The 18,801-nt window shown below is 36.1% G+C and overlaps 1 protein-coding gene across 2 annotated transcripts in view; it reads left to right on the plus strand.

The window, feature by feature from the left end:
- Positions 1 to 18,801, plus strand: part of LOC128862806 (1-phosphatidylinositol 4,5-bisphosphate phosphodiesterase classes I and II) — a 75,177-nt gene that overhangs the window by 33,226 nt on the left and 23,150 nt on the right. For both annotated transcript variants that reach the window (XM_054101555.1, XM_054101556.1), the window contains exons 5-11: positions 256 to 389; positions 1,177 to 1,362; positions 1,965 to 2,162; positions 5,256 to 5,438; positions 9,408 to 9,588; positions 10,270 to 10,504; positions 14,750 to 14,922. In XM_054101555.1, the coding sequence (XP_053957530.1) occupies positions 256 to 389; positions 1,177 to 1,362; positions 1,965 to 2,162; positions 5,256 to 5,438; positions 9,408 to 9,588; positions 10,270 to 10,504; positions 14,750 to 14,922 (1,290 nt within the window). The remainder of the gene's footprint in view (positions 1 to 255; positions 390 to 1,176; positions 1,363 to 1,964; positions 2,163 to 5,255; positions 5,439 to 9,407; positions 9,589 to 10,269; positions 10,505 to 14,749; positions 14,923 to 18,801) is intronic.

Here is an 18,801-nt window from a genome sequence, read left to right on the forward strand (position 1 = left end):
CATTCGTCGTATGTGTAATTAAAAAAGTAAGTCGAGTGCTGATCGAATTTACTCCTACCGAAAGACATTCTTGATAAGAGCTTGATATTTTAAAGTGATTAACTGATAATTTCTAGCTCTTCATCTACAATATGCTTTGATGTTATTTATTTTTTAAATTTTTATTGTATACAACATCTGAAATGTGCAGGTTCAACTTGAATCGTGCTTTATTACTTATGTCCATAAACAATTATATTTACATTTCCTTTGCAGCAATGGTGTGACGGAATTATGCGATTGGCTTACAGTTTAGCCCGACTGAATGGTTCGGCTAACACATTTCTACAGAAGGCGCGTACCAAACTCTGCCTGCAAGTTGACAAAAGTGGCAAAATCCCAGTGAAGAAGTGAGTAAATAGTTATTTGGTTTTTTGAGGTTTAATGAGTCGTGTTAGTAAAAATAAGCTATTGCTTCGAGTAACAGCTCCGAACAAAGTAAAAGCATTAAGTAAAGGGTTTTCCAATATGAGGTGTTATTTTGAAATACAAAAAAATGCTATTTTTAATATAAATGATCGAATGTTTATTTCATTATAAAGAGGAAGGTATGCCGTTAATAATGGAAAATAACATCAGGCAAATGACCACCACGATCCCGCTTACAGGACAATATCTTTTTCATGAAATTTTCCATAACCGAATTGCAAAGTGGTTGAGGTGGTCTTTGAGGTCTTGAATCGGCCCTGGGCTGTTGACGTAGACCTTCTCTTTCCCGCGTGGCTCCAAAGAATAAAGTAACGAGGTGTTAAATCACAAGATCTCGGTGGCCAATTGTGATCACCTCTTCGAGAGCTAACACGGTCCGGAAACTTTTCTCGTAAAAGATCAATGGTTTCGTTGCTTGTGTGGCGCGTAGCGCCGTCTTGTTGAAAATAAACGTTGTCCAGATCAATATTATCCAATTCTGGCCATACCAGCTTTCATGTTCTACCACATGATACTGCTGCTAACTATAAACGAATTAAGAAATCAGTTAATTACATTTTTAATTTGAATTCAATAATTTTTTCGTTTTCTTTTGAGTCTGTTCATGTTTTCATTTTCATCTCAAATTTGTTTTGGTTTACACACTTACTAATATACCTGCATAAAAATGTTAAAAGTATTTTGCCTTTGTGTATCACTTCGCTGCAGCATCATCAAAATGTTCGCTCAAAACAAGGAGGATCGCAAGCGTGTGGAAAAAGCATTAGACATGAGTGGGCTACCGTCGGGGAAAATAGAAACGTTGTCCATGCCGAAGTTTCACTTTGAGGATTTTTTCAATTTGTACAAGAATCTAACACAGCGCTGTGAAGTCGAGAAAATATTCGATGGCATGTAAGTATTTTCCGGTGGCTTGAGGCCACAATGGCGACTACGAGTCGATTCTTCACAGAGTCTATGTATATACCCTCGCGTGTTCAAAAAATAAGGCGAATTTTCAAATTTCACGAGCTACGTACATTCGACTCTCGATTATAATTTTTTTTTATGTTCGTAGTACACTCGTCTCGAAGATACTTGTACTATATGTTCACAGTTTTAGCAATATAACATGTTTAGTTTGTGTGTGAGAAGCATAAATAAGAAGAGTGTTTTGCGTGTTCGGTGATTTTATGCTATAGACTCTTGGCTCTCCTGGTCTCTTCCATTGGGACGATTGGGATTTGGTTTCGATGTCATGAACATACAAGTATCTTCGAGACGAGTGTACTAACATAAAACAAAAAATAATCGAAAGTCGAATTTACGTAGATCTGAAATTTGAAAATTCGCCTTATGTGTTGAACACACTCGTAAACGTGGTGATAAAAACTCTTTGATGATTAACTTTCGAACTTTTTAATTGAAATTGTTGAATACGCTTCAAGCGGCCTTTCTTACAACCTACCATTATTTCACAAAATACTTAATTTGTATTTGTTCTGTTTTGCTTTTAGAGTTGGCAATTCAAAACGCAAATGTATGTGTGTCGCACAGCTTGTAGAATTTCTCAACAAAACTCAGCGTGATCCACGGCTGAACGAGATTTTATATCCTTACGCGAATGCAGCTCGAGCCAAGGAGATTATACAGGAGTATGAGCCAAACAAATTTAACGCACAAAAGAATCAGCTGAGTTTAGATGGATTCCTAAGGTGAGTAAACATTAATAGAAAAACTTCATTTGTTTTCTTTGCTGAAATAAAAGGTTTTGGATTTTGTTTGAATATTTTTTAGAAACCAAAAAAACATTCAATTTGGATATGAATTTATAAATACAAATCTGTATACTTATGGCGAAAAAATTTGAATTGTATATTAATACTAGCTTTACGCCGCGGCACCGCTCGCGTAGGAGTAGTTTTGAGAGTCCCTCATAATTACAAACAATAATTTCATAGAAAATAATTTTTTATTAATAACCATAATATTACAATACCCGGCATCCGTTGCTATGCCTCGTTGAATAAAATCAAAATAATCAATCAGAAAAATATCAAGCAAAATTATTTGTATTAATTTTCTATCTCAAACCGTTTTTGAACTTTGCATTTGGGTCATAGTTGAACAGCTTATGCGGATTATGAAGTCTAGAGTGTACTATAAATAGTGGGAAATAGGAAAAACTAAGATCTTTTAGATTAAATTTAAGCAAATATTCGATTATTAGTGGCAAATGAGAGTGGTGGCGCGGCCTGGGGGTTGTGCGAAGGGAGTTCCATCAAAAATATATGCATATAACCTTCATTGGGTGAAAATATGAATGTATAAAAATTTGTACGTCATTTGGTGTTGTCGTTTCGTAGTGATGCGCGGACAACGTACAGACATTCACCTTTATAGTATAGATTAAGGGTTCTCTAATGGCTCTCTAATGAAAACACGTTACTTTTACTAACTGGGCGTATAAATTGTTTCACACTATACAGCGCGTTTAAAGTTTTTCCGTTTTCTCATTCCACCGGTAAAGATAATAATCCTTTTGACTTAAAATTTTCGAGGCAAGTTTTCGTGTTACATTATTTTTTACTTTTAATTGTTTAATTTTTTTGTTTTTATATTTTAAATAAAACACGAATTGTAGAATAAAAATAATTAAAAATATGTATAAAAAATTCTGTTCCAAGAATAATAGTAGTTTTAAGTTTTTTGAATTTCGATATCAGTTAATGAAAGCAAAAACAATATCTTTTAACTCGTACTTTATTATTTCGTACTATTGTCAGAAGTTAAGGAGACCCAACCTTGCATTTATAGTACTCCAGTTCAAAGCAAGACGCATTTGTACTGGAATATTATAAATATTGATTGTTTATTGTATTAATATTACTGTTATAAATCTGGATGGAACTATATTCCACCCACACTTCAACATCAAGTAAAAAATTAAAAAAAAAATTGTATTAAGAATACATATTAAAACTTTTGCACCAGATATACCTTATCAAAAGTTCCCGGAACAACAGCTACGTGACGCTCTTAGTCAACCGATTTCAGTTCTATTTTTTGTTTGTTGGGCTCCACATCGCGTTAAAAATGCATTCAATGATGCGAAAACCTTAGAAATGTTGTGAAACTTTTTCGGTAATGATACTTTAAAGAAAAAAGTCGTTTACGAGTGGCATGAACGTTTCAGAAGAGATTGTGAGTCCATCGATGATGACGAATATATTGGTATACCGTCGACATCGAAAACTGTAAAAAACATCAATCAGAGACCTGGCGTAGGACTTGAACATTACTTATGCAACAGTTCAGGACATTGTAATTAATGATTTGGGTTTACACCGACTTGCTCCAAAGTTGGTCTCAAAGGACCCTTTTATGCAAAAAGGAGGGATTGCATTGATGTCGCCAAATACATGATTTCGCATGATACAGGCTGAATCCGACCCAAAATTCCTCATACGCATCGTTACTGGAGACAACAGATAAGTGCGTGGAGAGCTTCGAATGAATCAATACCAAAAAAACCACATCGTGTTCAATCAAAAATAAAAACAAAACGATGGTCACGGTTTTTATGGATTCCAACAGTATTGCATACCATAAATTTTTGCCAGAAGGTCAGAAAGTTAATAAGGACTATTATTTGGGCGTTAAGAGGCGTTTTCGTAAAAAAAATCGCCAAAAAAGAGCGGATTTGTGGGAAAACCTCTCGTGGACTTCGCACCATGTTAACTCGCCGTTACACAGTGCCATGATTATTCGTGATCCAAAAGCCATCTAATTCACCTGATGTGGCTCCCTACCATTTGCTTCGGTTTGATCTAGTCTAAAAATCACTACGAACAACGCATTTTAGTAGCCGTAAGTAGTTAGCAGGCAGGCAATGGCAAACCTCCGAGTGTATTTCTGCCATGAAAAAGCTCCTCATAAAAATATTTGCCGTTCGGAGTCGGCTTGAAACTGTAGGTCCCTCCATTTGTGGAACAACATCAAGACGCGCACCACAAATAGGAGGAGGAGCTCGGCCAAACACCTAACAGAAGTGTACGCGCCAATTATTTATTTATTTATTTAAGTAGTTAGCAGAAGTAATGAAAAAATCGAAGTTGGCTCTGATGGCTATACCGGAAATAGAGTTCCAGAAACGTTTCGACTCCTAGATCAAACGCTGCCATAAATTTGTTGCAGTTGATGGGGAGTACTGTGAAGGCGCTAATATCAAACCAAGACATATTTAATAAGATAGTCTTGGGGTTGACAGTTCTTTTTCACGGAAGAGCAAATTTAGGCTTTTCGTGCCTATGAAAAGTGTGTTATATAACTGGCACTTACACCCTGTTTGGGTGTTTGGCTGAGATTCTTCTCCTATTTGTAGTGTGCGTCTTGATGCTGTTTCACAAATGGAGAGGCAGTTTTAAGCCGACTCCCACTGGCAGATATTTTTTATGAGAAGCTTTCCCATGGCAGAAATACACTCGGAGATTTGTCATTGCCTGCCGAGGGGCGCCCTCTATTGGAAAAAAACTTGTTATATTTATTATATTGGTGTTTCACCCGGGTACTGTGGTAGGCTTCCTTCAAACCCTACTAATCGCTCGAAAGTTAGGATACCGTACTTATTAATGAAAGAATAAAAACAAATGCTTCTATTCCTGGAAACGTATAAAAATATTTTTTTTTTGGGAAATTAATTTTAAAATTTATATTCATATACTATAGTTCCCAGAAATAGCATCTCGTTATTATTATATATATCTCGCTTCACGTAGTTACATAATTCATTTTTTCTAATTTCCTAGGTACTTAATGTCTGATGACAACCCCATTGTAGCGCCTGGCAAACTGGACTTATGCGATGAGATGGACCAGCCATTATCCCATTATTTTGTAAACTCTTCGCACAACACATACTTAACAGGGCATCAGTTAACAGGCAAATCTTCGGTGGAAATTTATCGTCAATGTCTGTTGGCAGGATGCAGGTGAGTTCGAAATCTAAAACGAAGAAAACAAATAATATTTACATGCACTACGAATATACCCACGTTCGGCTGACCCTCCAGTAGCCCAGCCTCGCGACCCAATTCTGCAGCTCGTTTCCGATAGATTTGACACCTATTTCCGCGGAGGGGCGAACAGAATTGTAATTTAATACCTCAATCGTTTCTGGATTGTGTGTATAACGAACTTTTGGTGGCAACTCACCGCCCCCTGTACGCCACTTCATATCACGATTTAATTCTCCAAAGTCACTCGTTGTTGTTGTTGTTGTTGTTTTAACAGCATAGTCACTCGTTCGTTGCGGCTGCTTCTCGCGTAGTGCTTGGCTCAATCGCATCAATTGAAGTCGATACCGATCCCCAATGATGGTTTCGCTTGGTTTTAACAGTTCATAATAAATAACACCAACTTGGTCCCACCAAATACATAGTACAACCTTCGCAGCGTGAATAATCGTGTGACCAGCTGACGTATAATCCACCACTTTATATTTAGCTGACAATTTTATTTCTTCAAAATATTTGTCTAACTTTAATTTGATCAATTTTTTAATCGGGAATAAATGATTAAAAATAATTTTTTTTATTACGTGCGTGGGCGGCCACCGCAGCTCAACCCACCCTCGGAGCCGCAGCTGACGTTTACAACGCTTCATAATGCGACTCTCTAAAGTATTTTACGAGTTATCGACTGAGAGGAACTTGGTCGTGAGAATCTGTCGCTGGCTTACGGACTATATAGTATATACGGAATGGCATTGAATAAGTAAAATTTATCGTCACAATATTTAAGCCATAGCGATCGGGCTTGGATTTAATGAAAACATTCGCGTTAAGTCTTCCACAAAATCCTAAAAGTTGTTCATCGATGGTACACTGTTCCGATGGAATACAATTGTGTCGACAATTTTTTTTTAAATATCCCAATTTTCTATAACTGGCGCTAAGTCTTAGATTTGCTCTTGTTGATTTATCATCAAACCATAATCGCATGGCAATAAATTCGAATCTCTCATGCTCATAACACTTCGATACATACTACCACCATATTCATAAGACCACATGTCCTCCGTATTATTGCGATTATCTATTTTCATACCTGCGAAATAAAGTAAAACTATAAACGCATGAAGTTCGACAAGAGTTATTTTTTGGAAAGCAGCGCGCACTTCCTCTTCACATGCCGTTTCGTTATATTTATCGATTTCTATATTCGTATATTTCAAAATGGTCTCCAATATGTCATCTGTAAGCAATACCGACCAAGCGTCCAGAGGGGATTTAGCCGTTAGGGCACGATGTTTTTTACCCACTCATCGTCGTTGAAGAGTAGAGGTTATGGCTGTGATTCTGCTTCTTCTCCATCTGAACTATTAGCGGATTCAGATAATTCTTTTATATTAAATTCTTCCGCGTCTTCTTCACTACACAACTCTTCTTGTTCTTCAAGAGTATCTTCTTCATCATTTGAATCGCTTCCGAAATATTTCACAGGTTCTCGATGACGGAGAATTCCCTCAATTTCAGCGCTTGTTCGATCTGCCATTTTTTATTAAAATAAAAAAAAATTATGTTTGATAACTAAAATTAGACAATGTAAGTTAAAATAGCTTAAAACGACATATTTTCCACAAAAAAAAAAAATGTTCACTTACCTACTACCGAAATCCTATGTCGATGGGTCATTGCCGTCCGCTTGTAAATTTCTTGCTCTGGCTACTCAACGCAAATTGTACTACGAATTCGAAATTTTGACAGAGTATCCTTGTGACGAATACTTTTTTTAGGAATGGGGGTAACCCCTCCAACTTGCTTATTTCTCCCCTGGAAAACCCAAAAAGAAACAGTGCGGACCCGCACGACACATCGACATGGGATTAATTTTCTCTAGTGGTACGACATAGCCAGATTTTCCGCAAAAACAGGTAATAACTTGCTTTGAGGTATTTTTTCCGTGATCAACTTTTCTTGGATTAAGCTCATCTTAGAACCCCGATGTCGATTGCTTTTTTGTTTCCAGCCTATATGCCAAGATCTAAGATTGGTCACCTGTTATGATGCCATAGACGTGCTTTGAATCCCCGCGGCTGACACAATAGACACGATTCCTTTTCGGCCAATTGTCAAATTATGCGGTACCAAAGAGACCAAATGTTCTTGACCAAATATTCATGGAATATTGACTGCATTCTGCCCAAAAGTGCTCCTAGCTCGCGATATGTCATATGAAGATTTGGTATAAATTGTATAGTATATAAATTGACGCGCAGCATCGATTGTTTTTGCCATAACGACTGTTTTTGAGTAGCGTCCACGAAATTCGAAAGGATCGACGACCACTTTGCAACTCTGTACCATCGCTTCAGAGTGGCTAAGTGTGGTGCTCCAACGCAAAAATTCGAAGTAAGGTGATAATACACTCTTGTCTAGATAATTAACTTCGAAAATCATTACTAATCATCGCATAAAAATTTTCACTAGTTAATTCCAGAGAACAAAAAACGGTCGTAGGTGAAAACGGCCTACATATGTAAGTTTGCTAATTCGGTGGAATTACAGCTCATGCAAACTCTCAAATACACTCAAATTTTAAATTCTGAATTTTCGGAATTTAGGCAACGGCTTTTTTGATTATTGTGAGCTGCTAGATGAGATGCATAATATTTCAGCAATCGACGATTTATTTCTCGCTTGAATGGGCTTTGTTTTTTCAATTAGTCCCTCTAGCTTCCCATGGGATGGACCCGTCTTTATGTGCAATATTCTGTTTTTCTTTAGCGCTCTGATAATTTTAAGTACATACAATCATCTCTCTATTTGAAGAGAGGTTAGTAGTTGTTGCTTTTGGCCTGCTGATTTTAAACTAATTGAACTAAATTCAGGAACGGTTTAAGATTTCATTAATGCCCACGAAAGCGAAAAAAAAATTAGCATCTGTAGTCGAAAAAACAAAAACGAAAAGATGCTAATAGCCATTAATGTTATTTTATATTAGAAGTAGTATACATTCACATAATTAGGTATATGGAATAGAATAATTTCACTTGAGTTTGATTCAATTTGTAATATTTAATTTTATTTAATTACTTTTATAGGTTTTTGGATATAATTACTTTTAATAATTTTGATTCTTTATAATTTCAAGCAATTACATAATTTTTAAGAAATTTGGCGTTACGCTATAAAATATTGTTTAATTTACAATTTTACTCAAACGTTCGCAAATGCATTTTTATCTGATTTTACCTCTTTTTGGTATGTTTCGTTTCTGATTCTATTCCATCATTCTTGGAACGGCAATAATTTTTCTACCCAATCATACTTGTTATTCATTGCGAAATAATTATTCTAAGAAGGGATTTATGAAATCTATAACTGTATTACGTATATTAACTATGAAATGGAAGTGTGTTTTTATTTCAATTAATTTTAGTTAATGATAGTTTTATTTCTCCTGCGTAAGCGCCGCTGCTAGGTTGATTTAGGTCCGCTCGATTGCGATTCTGCCATGAGAAAGCTTCTCATAAAAAACATCTAGCGTCCATTTACCTTGCCACAAATTGAAAGAAATGCTTGGCGTTAACGGATTATTTAGGGACGGATATAAAGGGCGAAATCCAGGCGATTCTATAAAGGTGGTGCTACTAGAGTATCCATGGCATTTCTATATATTTTGGTTTTGCAATTTTATGTCAAAATTTCTATGAGGATGTAAAAAAAACGCAATGAAATTGCCTAGAATGAAATTGTAAGTCTTCTAAATAAAAGCACCTTTATTGTCAATTTCCCTAAAAATGAGGAACAAGGTTGGATATCAACTTAAGAAATACATTTCTCAACACTTTGCGGTCCGTGGTAATGATGTTGATATCTAACCATTACAACTTACTCAAAATATCGGCTATAAAAAACAAAATCATGCCCTTCTTTAGCTAAGTTGTTTTTTTACAGATGCGTAGAATTGGATTTTTGGAACGGCCGCACCGATGAGCCAGTGATTGTGCATGGCTACACGTTGGTTCCTGAAATTAATGCAAAAGATGCGCTAGAGGCGATTGCTGAGAGCGCTTTCAAAACATCGGAGTTTCCTGTTATATTAAGTTTTGAAAACCATTGCAATCCAAGGCAGCAGGTAAGAAAAAATTAAAAGTTTCTGAAGAGCTTTAAATTATATACATATGAGTACATAAACGTTAATGATCTGCTGCCCTCAGCATTTATAATTTTTTTTTTTTATTAATAAAAGCAAATACAAAGTGGGATCAGATATCCATAAATTAGTATATAAAACAAATATTTCAAAAACAAAAACAAAAAAAAACTAAATTCCTTTTTTTTTTTAATTTTGAGCATGTTTTAATTTTGGGGATTTTCAGGGTCACTATAAAAATATAAAAAAAATTTGGAATTGTTCAATAAAGGTATCATTTTTCGCGCGTTTGTGAAAGCAAATTCAAAGAGAAGAATACATTAAATTGACGAAAAAGGGCATTTCTCCCGTGGGAATTCTATGGCAATTTTCGAAGCGTTAGGTAGCGCGGGTGAATATTAATGAATATTAATAATGTTTTTTTTTTGGCAATAAAATAAATGTAGTGGTTTGGACCATCCTTATGTGCTATATATATATATGTAGTACATAGTAGGTAAACAAACATATGTGCAATTCTTATCCGCTTTCATCGCCTTTCATCAACCATTTATCGTAATTTCCTTTCGGTAATTTCGTCTTTTGCTCATTTCATTATTATTTTTATCTTTCCATTTTTTGCAAATTTTTCATTTCCTCATTTGTAACTATAACGTAAATTAGGCTAAAATCGCCAACTACTGTCGGGAGATATTCGGTGATATGTTGTTAGATAAGCCGCTAGATTCTCATCCGCTAGAGCCTAATGTTGATTTACCACCACCATCATTACTTAGGCGTAAAATAATAATTAAAAACAAGCGAAAACACCATCATCATCGTCATAAGAAGGGAGGCGCATCGGGAACCGTAACTCCTGCTGTAACAGTGACCATCAAATCGTCAACGACGAACTCAGGTGAGTGCATCGAAAAACTTACTCATATATACAACTATATATATGCATGCATATAAGTATACGAGGATATGGATGTACTATATGCAAGGGTAAATAGGGTGGATGAGTTTTTGTTGCCGGTTTCAATATGAAACAAAAGTCTGGTGAGAAATACGGATGATTCTAATATAAGGTTTTCCATTAGGTGTACTCGAACTTTTGCAGTACTTTAAATAAAGTTATAAAAGGTCACTCTGGAACATTTTGATGAAATTTCGTCTTAATAAAAAATGTTCAAAATTTAATGAATTTATTTTATCGTGAACAAATTTTTTATTTAAAATTTTATTCGTTCCAAACAATATAAATTTTAATAACTTTCCTAATGTTTTTATGCAAAACAATTGTATTTTATTCCTTTAATACATTAAATACAGGGTGGCTGATGAATTTTGCTACATTAAGAAACTCAAATAACTTTTTTTTTAGTGTATGGAATTCATTTATTTTTTTTTTTCAAGTTGAAGGTCATTAAATTTTATTAAATGTAGCTTAACTAGTTTTAAAAATAATTGAATTTAAATGCCCCCCATGCTCGTTGACACAAGTGCGGCATCTTAGTAAAAAGTTGTTCATTGCTGCTTTGAGAGTTGCGACAGGAATAGCCGCAATTGTTGCCCGAATGGATTGTTTTAGTTCATCCGAATTTGTTGGCTTTGTTTTATAAACTTCTTGTTTACATAAACCCCACAAGAAAAAGTCAGGTGCAGTAAGGTCAGGCGACCTGGGGGGCCAACGAAATTCGGAGTTTCTTGAAATCAGTTTATTGGGAAATTTTCGTCGCAACTCTGTCATAACAGTCTGGGCTATGTGAGACGTTGCCCCATCTTGTTGAAACCACACAGAGTTGAAAGGAATTCTCTTTCGGCGTAGTTCTGGATAGAAAAATTCTTTCAGCATTTTCAAATAACGGTCTCCAGTAACCGTAACGGTGTGACCATTTTCTTCAAAAAAAATAAGGCCCGACAATACAGCGTGAAGAAACCGCACACCGCACTGTCACGCGAAGAGGATGCAATTCCGTCTCGTGGAGTATCTGTGGGTTAGAAGTACTCCATATTCGATAATTTTGTTTGTTCCCATTGCCGTTTAAATCGAAATGGGTCTCATCAGACATGAAAAGGCAGTTTAACATGTTTTGGTCTTCTTCCACCATTTTCAGGATCTTCTGGCAAAATTCCAAGCGAATCGGCAAGTCTGCTGCATTCAGTTTGTTAACCATTTGAATTTTGTAGGGAAATAAGTCTAAATCTTTGTGCATTATTGTTTGCAAAGACTGTCGGCTGACACCAAGTTGAGCAGATAAGCTTCTTGTTGAAACCCTTGGATTGCTTTGTATAGCTGCAGCTACAGCAGCGATCGTTTCCTCCGTCCGAACTGGTGGGTTTCGATGATAAGGCCTTCTTGCGACTGTTCCTTGCTCAGCAAAATTATTCACCAGTCTCATTATGGTCCATCTGCTCGGGGGATCGCCGCCAAACATCCGCCTGTACTCTCTCTGTACCAAAACTACGGACTCCAGTGCGTGATAGCGGCGGACTATCCAAATTCTTGTTTGCGTGTCCCAGTTATCCATTTTAATAAATTTTAAAGATCAATCTGCAAATTAAAACAAAAATGGAACAGATAACTTAAAAAGAAAAAAAGTTATTCAATTTTTTTTTGGTAGCGGCTTTCATCAGCCACCCTGTATTTTTTTGAATAATAAACTAACAAAAAATTCGAAGTTATTCCGTCTAATGAAAATCGCAGCCATTCTTTAGTGATTTACACTAACCTTTAAAAAACTATCCCATTCGTTAATATTTTTCTGAAATATTTTGGGAAAATTGTTATGTAGTAACATACCCTAATAATCCACACTTGCTTTCTATTTCATAGTGTTTTCTTTTCTCGAATATGTCGGAATAAATGCGACATTAATGCTAATGCGACTGAAGAAACACCATTATTTTTTTAATCTATCATGAGGTGTCTCATCATTGAGAAAACTCACTGTGTGCTGTAGATTTTGATCGGGCGATACCATCGGCTCTTATCTTTTGGAAGATGCGCTACGGCACCGTTATACAAAAGTAATCCACTAGGTTGAGCCACCTCGCAGGTGGTGTAGGAGAGGAAATAAATGATTAGATCTTCATTTTAATTATGGCATGTACCTGAAACACCTACTGGAATATAGACTGAATATCTGTTGCACTATCGCAATTCCGTTTTAAGAAGAATAAGCCTTTAAAGAAAGATGATGCCAACAAGAGCAGTTGTGCACCAAAAATGTGGGAATTTTTTAATGTTATTGTATATTTTTAGACGCAATATATATACATACACATGCATACATGTTATTAACATACTTATTTTAAGTAATTTAATATTTACACTTTCATTTCTGCAATTTTTAAAGGTTACAACTTTTTTCGGGCCCTTTTATTTAAAATTTACCTTAACTGACAATTTGATGCTTTAGTTTTGATATTAAGTCACTAATAATGATTACCACGATAAACATCAAGATTTTTAAATAACTCAAATTATTTGCATTTAAAAAACTAACTAAGTAAGTACTTTGTTTTAACATTCTATACGTTAGTTGAATGACTGAATGAATCCTATGTGCCGTTCCTCTGGCTGCAGTAGGCCAAGATGTCTCAACCTTTTCCGCGCTATAGCGCTGCATTCTAGGAGAAGGTGCATTGGAGTCTCCTGGGATTGGTCGCAGAAACGACAAGAGTCCGTAGACCAAATCCCGACCATGTGGTCCTTCTTCTGAGAAATCCCAAATGACCTTATTGTTGCTGTTGTTGAGGCCCCTAAACTGGCCTCTGTAGACCCACGGCTCTTGAGCCAGTACTATGCCCAGATCTCCCGAGGTAGACCATCGTGCGAGGCCGCAAATCATTTAGCGCTACCCAGGGTGCACCACGCAGAGGCGATCTGCCCTACACTCCGGGTGTTCAACTTGTATGACAGCAATATTTTGGATAATTAGGTTAATCATATTATTTCGGTAAAATTGTAATAGTTTTTTTTTAATATCTAGTAGCTATGGTGGAAGTAAAAAAAAAAAATACTCAAAACGTAGTTGATCTACCACGATTGTAAATTGCAATTTATAGTAAGTTGGTCGATGTGCTCGTAATTTTCACCAAGCTCAATTATTTAGCCAATCGTAATTTCGACCACTGACATATATATTATTTGTAAGATAATTAAAATACTTTCCTTCAACCTTCTACATTTTCAACATCCTCCGGCAGAAAGTATTAATTTTCATCTCTTAAAAGCCGGTAAATTTTAGGCCGGTAATTGTAAATTTCGTTTTCGCATCTTAGCACGGCGAATTTCATTCTATTATAATTTTCACTCAAATTTTTATTTTTAAGTTTCTAGCAAATCGAAAATAAACCGCTTTGTACATACATATATCACGAACTAATCGCAAAATGTAAACAAAGGAATTTAAACAAAGATCAGCAGATGAATCAGCTTTCAAGCCTATTTTCCTAAAACCCGATCTATAATACCTATTTATATATAATTTAGACCTTACCTTTTTCAATTAAATTAATATAGATTCAATATTTTGTTCCTTGTAAAACTTCAAATGGCTTTTCGTTTATATTTTTCGAAGCAGAAGTGAGTATTTTTTTTATGCTTTTTAATGTATGTATGTGGCTTTAACCGATTTAATTTTTTACATTTAAAGTCTATTATAATGGAATCAATCTATCGGTGTTTGCATTTGAGTGAAGTAGAGTTGATACAATGTCAATGATTTTTTTTAATTTTAGAAATTCATACTCATTAAAGTTTTTACACTGAAATTTTTTACCACAGTTCGTCAATGGGAAGATTTTAAAATTATATGTATTCATTAAATAAAACTGATTCGTTTTTATATTCAAGAAATATTTCTTCAACAGCAAGATTGTATTTTTTTAGATATTTTAGATATAAAGATATTTTACTACTCGAGCTTCTTTAAACGTCAAATACCATACTTGTGTTCAACTGAGCTAGGAAAAAGTATACATTTTTAAAATTCTCACTGTTTGTTCTACAAGTATGTACAAATTACCACAAAATCATCATTTCATCATAATTTAAAAATGCGAATTTAAAGAAAATAATTGTATTTTTAACTGTTTAAACTTTTCTTCTTTAAATAAAACCGTATTACACTCATAAAATTGATTTCATTTTCAGTTGATGCATCCATTAAAGCCTTAGCAAACCATCCCGTTATTCCGTCTACCATACAACAAAACGTCTCTGTACAGCGTGAGAATGGAACAGCTGCTGCCGGCTCGGTTACATCGACCCCACTTGTGACTGGTAATGGCGATATTAACTGCGCAGTATATCCGCCACCACTTCAGGTAGGCCCGTAACTTTACTTACTATAACTACTGTTTTTAGCCTAGCCCTTAAATGCGCAGTTTTGCCTATATGCCATGAACTGAAAATCCGATCTTACAACCACTTAGTTTAGTTGTCTTCTGTTTAGTCCGAACATACGAGTACATAGAAAACTTAGAGTTCCGCTATACAAAAATTTAAATGCTGCTAAATAAGCGTATCCCATTTTGCAATATGTGTTATACCATTTGTTAGTCTTGTCAACAATTTTCAAAACGTATGTTATTTTTACAAAATGAGTTTCGCGTATGAAAAATTATTTGAAGCAGTGTTCCTATGTACACATGGCGGCGAGGAGCTAGTAAGGTGCGTGCATTAACTTCTTCTACATTTTGTCAAAAAAGTACCGGGAATTGTTCAATAAAACACAAAATAATTGTTTAATCATCAAAATTTATTTTGTCACCTTCAAAATGGGCTCCATTCGAAGCAATACACATATGCCAACGATTGGTCCAGTCATCAAAGCACCTTTTAAACATTTTTTATAAGAGCGTGCATTTTCTGGTATATGCCGACGTTTTTGACTTTCTTATCCAGACCTTAACAACCGAGCTGCTAGTTCTGCATTTTCCAAACTGGATAAAGAAGCAAAGCGAATGGGTCTGGTGGTGAACGAGGACAAAACGAAGTACCTCCTATCATCAAACAAACGCCGGCACACTCGCGTATCGGCACCCACGTCAATGATGGCAGTTATGATTTAGAGATTGTATGAGACTTCGTTTATTTAGGAACCAGCATTAACACCGATAACAATGTCAGCATTGAAATCCAACGAAGAATCTCTCTTGCCAACAATTGCTGCTTTGGACTAAGTGAGCAATTGAGTAGTAAAGTCCTCTCTCGATGAACAAAACTAACGCTCTACAAGACTCTCTCAAGACGGGTATTATGTCTTAAAGCATGGCGCAGAAGCTTGGGCGATGACAACATCCGATGAGGCGTCCCTTGGAATGTTTGAGAGAAAGATTCTGCGTAAAATTTTTAGACCTTTGCATGTTGGTGACGGCGTTTATCGCTGACGATGGAACGATGAGCTGTATGAGCTTTACGGCGACATAGACATAACGCAGCGAATAAACATCCAGCTTCTACGTTGGCTGGGTTGTGTCATTCGATGGATACAAACGCTTCGGCTCTGAAAATATTCGATGTGGTACTAGCCGGTGGTAGCAGAAGAAGATGAAGGAAAGATCAGGTTGAGAAGGACTTGGCTTAACTTAGTGTGTTCAACTGGCGCCGGTTAGCATGAGAAAGGAATGACTGGCTCGATTACTTAAACTCGGCGAAAATCGCGTAAGCGCTTATCGCGCCAACCAAAATGAAGAAGTTCCTATGCACACATCCTACGAGGCCACACGTAAGGTCAGATCTCTTCAAGACGTCAACCTGAAGCAGTTTTGCCTTGCATGGGCTAAGGAAAATTCAGAAAGAAATTGGGTATACTTAATATTCACGGATGAATCTTCATTGGCTTCATGCATCCGAATAGTTTTCAAGCATACAGTTAAGGTTAAGATTAGAACTGCTTCTCCGCATAAGGATTTGAAAATTGCTTTAGCCATGAATGGAAACAATTTTAAATATTTAATAAAAGTTAATGCGACTATTAGCATTAATCGTAATATGTGTGTAAATACTTATATAACTCTTTAGAATTAGCAGTTATTGTTGATTCTCATATGCAAGCAACTAATTAAATCGTTTTCAATCAATACAGTAAATAAAAATTGTTTTTAAAATTATTATTATCGGTAAAGTGGTGAAGCACATGCTTTTTAATCTTTTTACTGCATGTATGGTTCTTATCGGCGTCCGTCGTAGGCGAATGGTTGTTTCGAGACTGCCACTCGGAAGTGTGCAGGTTCAAATCTCCGTTCATGAAACACAAAAAAAAAATATTCCAAAATCACGCAATTTCAATGGCAAACTTTCGAGTATATTTCTGGCATCAAAAAAGTCGTCATAACATATCATCTGCCGTCCGGGCACAAAAGGCAAGTAATTGAAAATTTTCATTTACTTCGGATTTATTGCTAGTTTGTGGCGCAGTTGCTGGATTTTCTCATTTATTTAATAAAAAAAATGTATACTTCTCTGTAGCACTCATTTCCATATTCCCTAACAACTTAATATGAGAACGATTGTCCTATTTTGCAACCATTCTTTCACCAAACTTGTTTTTGTTTTTTTCTGAACGCACATGTAAATAACTGCAAGAGCAATCGCGTAATCCGCTTTTTTGCTTCGCATGTTAACAGTATGACAATCGCAATGAAATGATGGTTTCAAGATTTGCGTACAGTGTGTGTCCTACAGACTAGGCACAAATCGCTGCGAATACTCAAACCCGAAAATCAATTTCAAGAAGTAGATTAAATATTTTCTATATTTGATACAGAAAAATTGATATTGGCCCGCTTAATAAGCACTGTGCGAATAGTGAAGCAAGTCTCTAGTTGATTTGACTTGGGCGGGGCACTGAGCAAAGCGTAATGTAAACGTATATGCATATGTACGTATGCAATATTTGGTAACATATCGAAGTTTTTCCTAAAGGTCTGAAGTGACCGACAGAAAACGAAGTGGTCGTCCCCGCGTGGTTCGAACCAGTGCAGCCATAAAAGCCGTTCGAGAAAGAACCCTTAGAAGGCAGAAAATCATGGCCAGGGAAATGAATGTATACCAGATCCATGTCAAGACTAATTGGAAATGATCTCCACATATACGCTTTCCGTCGCTCAATTGGTCATCTTTTGACAACGCGCTTGGAGAAATTAGACTCGACAGATGCATGCAGCTTTTTCGGTGTCATACGGTCAACGGCCATGAAAATATTCTATTCACAGATTAGAAAATGTTCAGTATTGAAGAAGTTTTTAATAAGTAAAACGACAAAATCTATGCTAAAGCTTCGAAAGACGCAAAAAATATTGTTCTAAGAGTTCAGCGTGCCCATTATCCAACCTCCGTAATGGTTTGGTGGCGAGTGTCTTGTAAAGGCGTTACATCTTTTAATTTCTGTGGGGTTAAAGGGGTTAAGACCGGGACATAAGTGTACAGGAGGTTGTCTTAGAAGGCGTGGTGAAGCAGTTGAGCAGTACCTCTTTAATGGAGAGCGTTGCATCTTCCAGCAAGATTCCGCTCCAGCCCATAAGGCAAAAACCACCGAGCAGTGGCTAAGAAACAAAATACCTGACTTCATAGCCGCAGAAGATTGGCCGTCTAAAAGTCCGAACCTGAATCCATTGGACTACAACTCGTAGCCAGAATTGGAGAACATGACCTCACAAAAATTTTGAGAGTCTCAAACAATTTTTGGTTCGAGCAGCGACGTCAATATCCGTCGCAACCGTGCGTGCTTCAATAGCTGAATGGTCGAACGGTCTAATCGTTTGAAAGCTTATGCAAAAACAAATGGTGACCATCTCGAATGATATATATAATTTTTTTAATATTTACATGATTAAATAAAACTAACTTCAATAACAAAAGTATTATAATTTCGTATCTATAACGGACTTAACTTGTAACAGAATTTATGGCAGGTCTAAGTACATTATTGGCGCTTTGTTGAATTTCGAACATTTGAACTTTTGAATGTTGAAGCCTTCCTCCAATTTGTGTTAAGCATCTTGATGTCGTTTTACAAATGGAAGTACCAATAGTTTTACGCCGTCTCCGGTAAATGGTTTTTTATGAGCAAATTTTTCGTGAGAGAAATACATTGTGTTGCGGGGAGAATCCTGTATGCAGCTACAAAACTGTTGCGGGAAGAACCAATAATGTTGCAGGAAGAAATTGATGCGGGAAGAATCTTTGAAGGCGGCTATAAA

This window comes from Anastrepha ludens, chromosome 5 (assembly GCF_028408465.1).
Source record: "Anastrepha ludens isolate Willacy chromosome 5, idAnaLude1.1, whole genome shotgun sequence".
NCBI classification, from domain to species: Eukaryota; Metazoa; Arthropoda; class Insecta; order Diptera; family Tephritidae; genus Anastrepha; species Anastrepha ludens.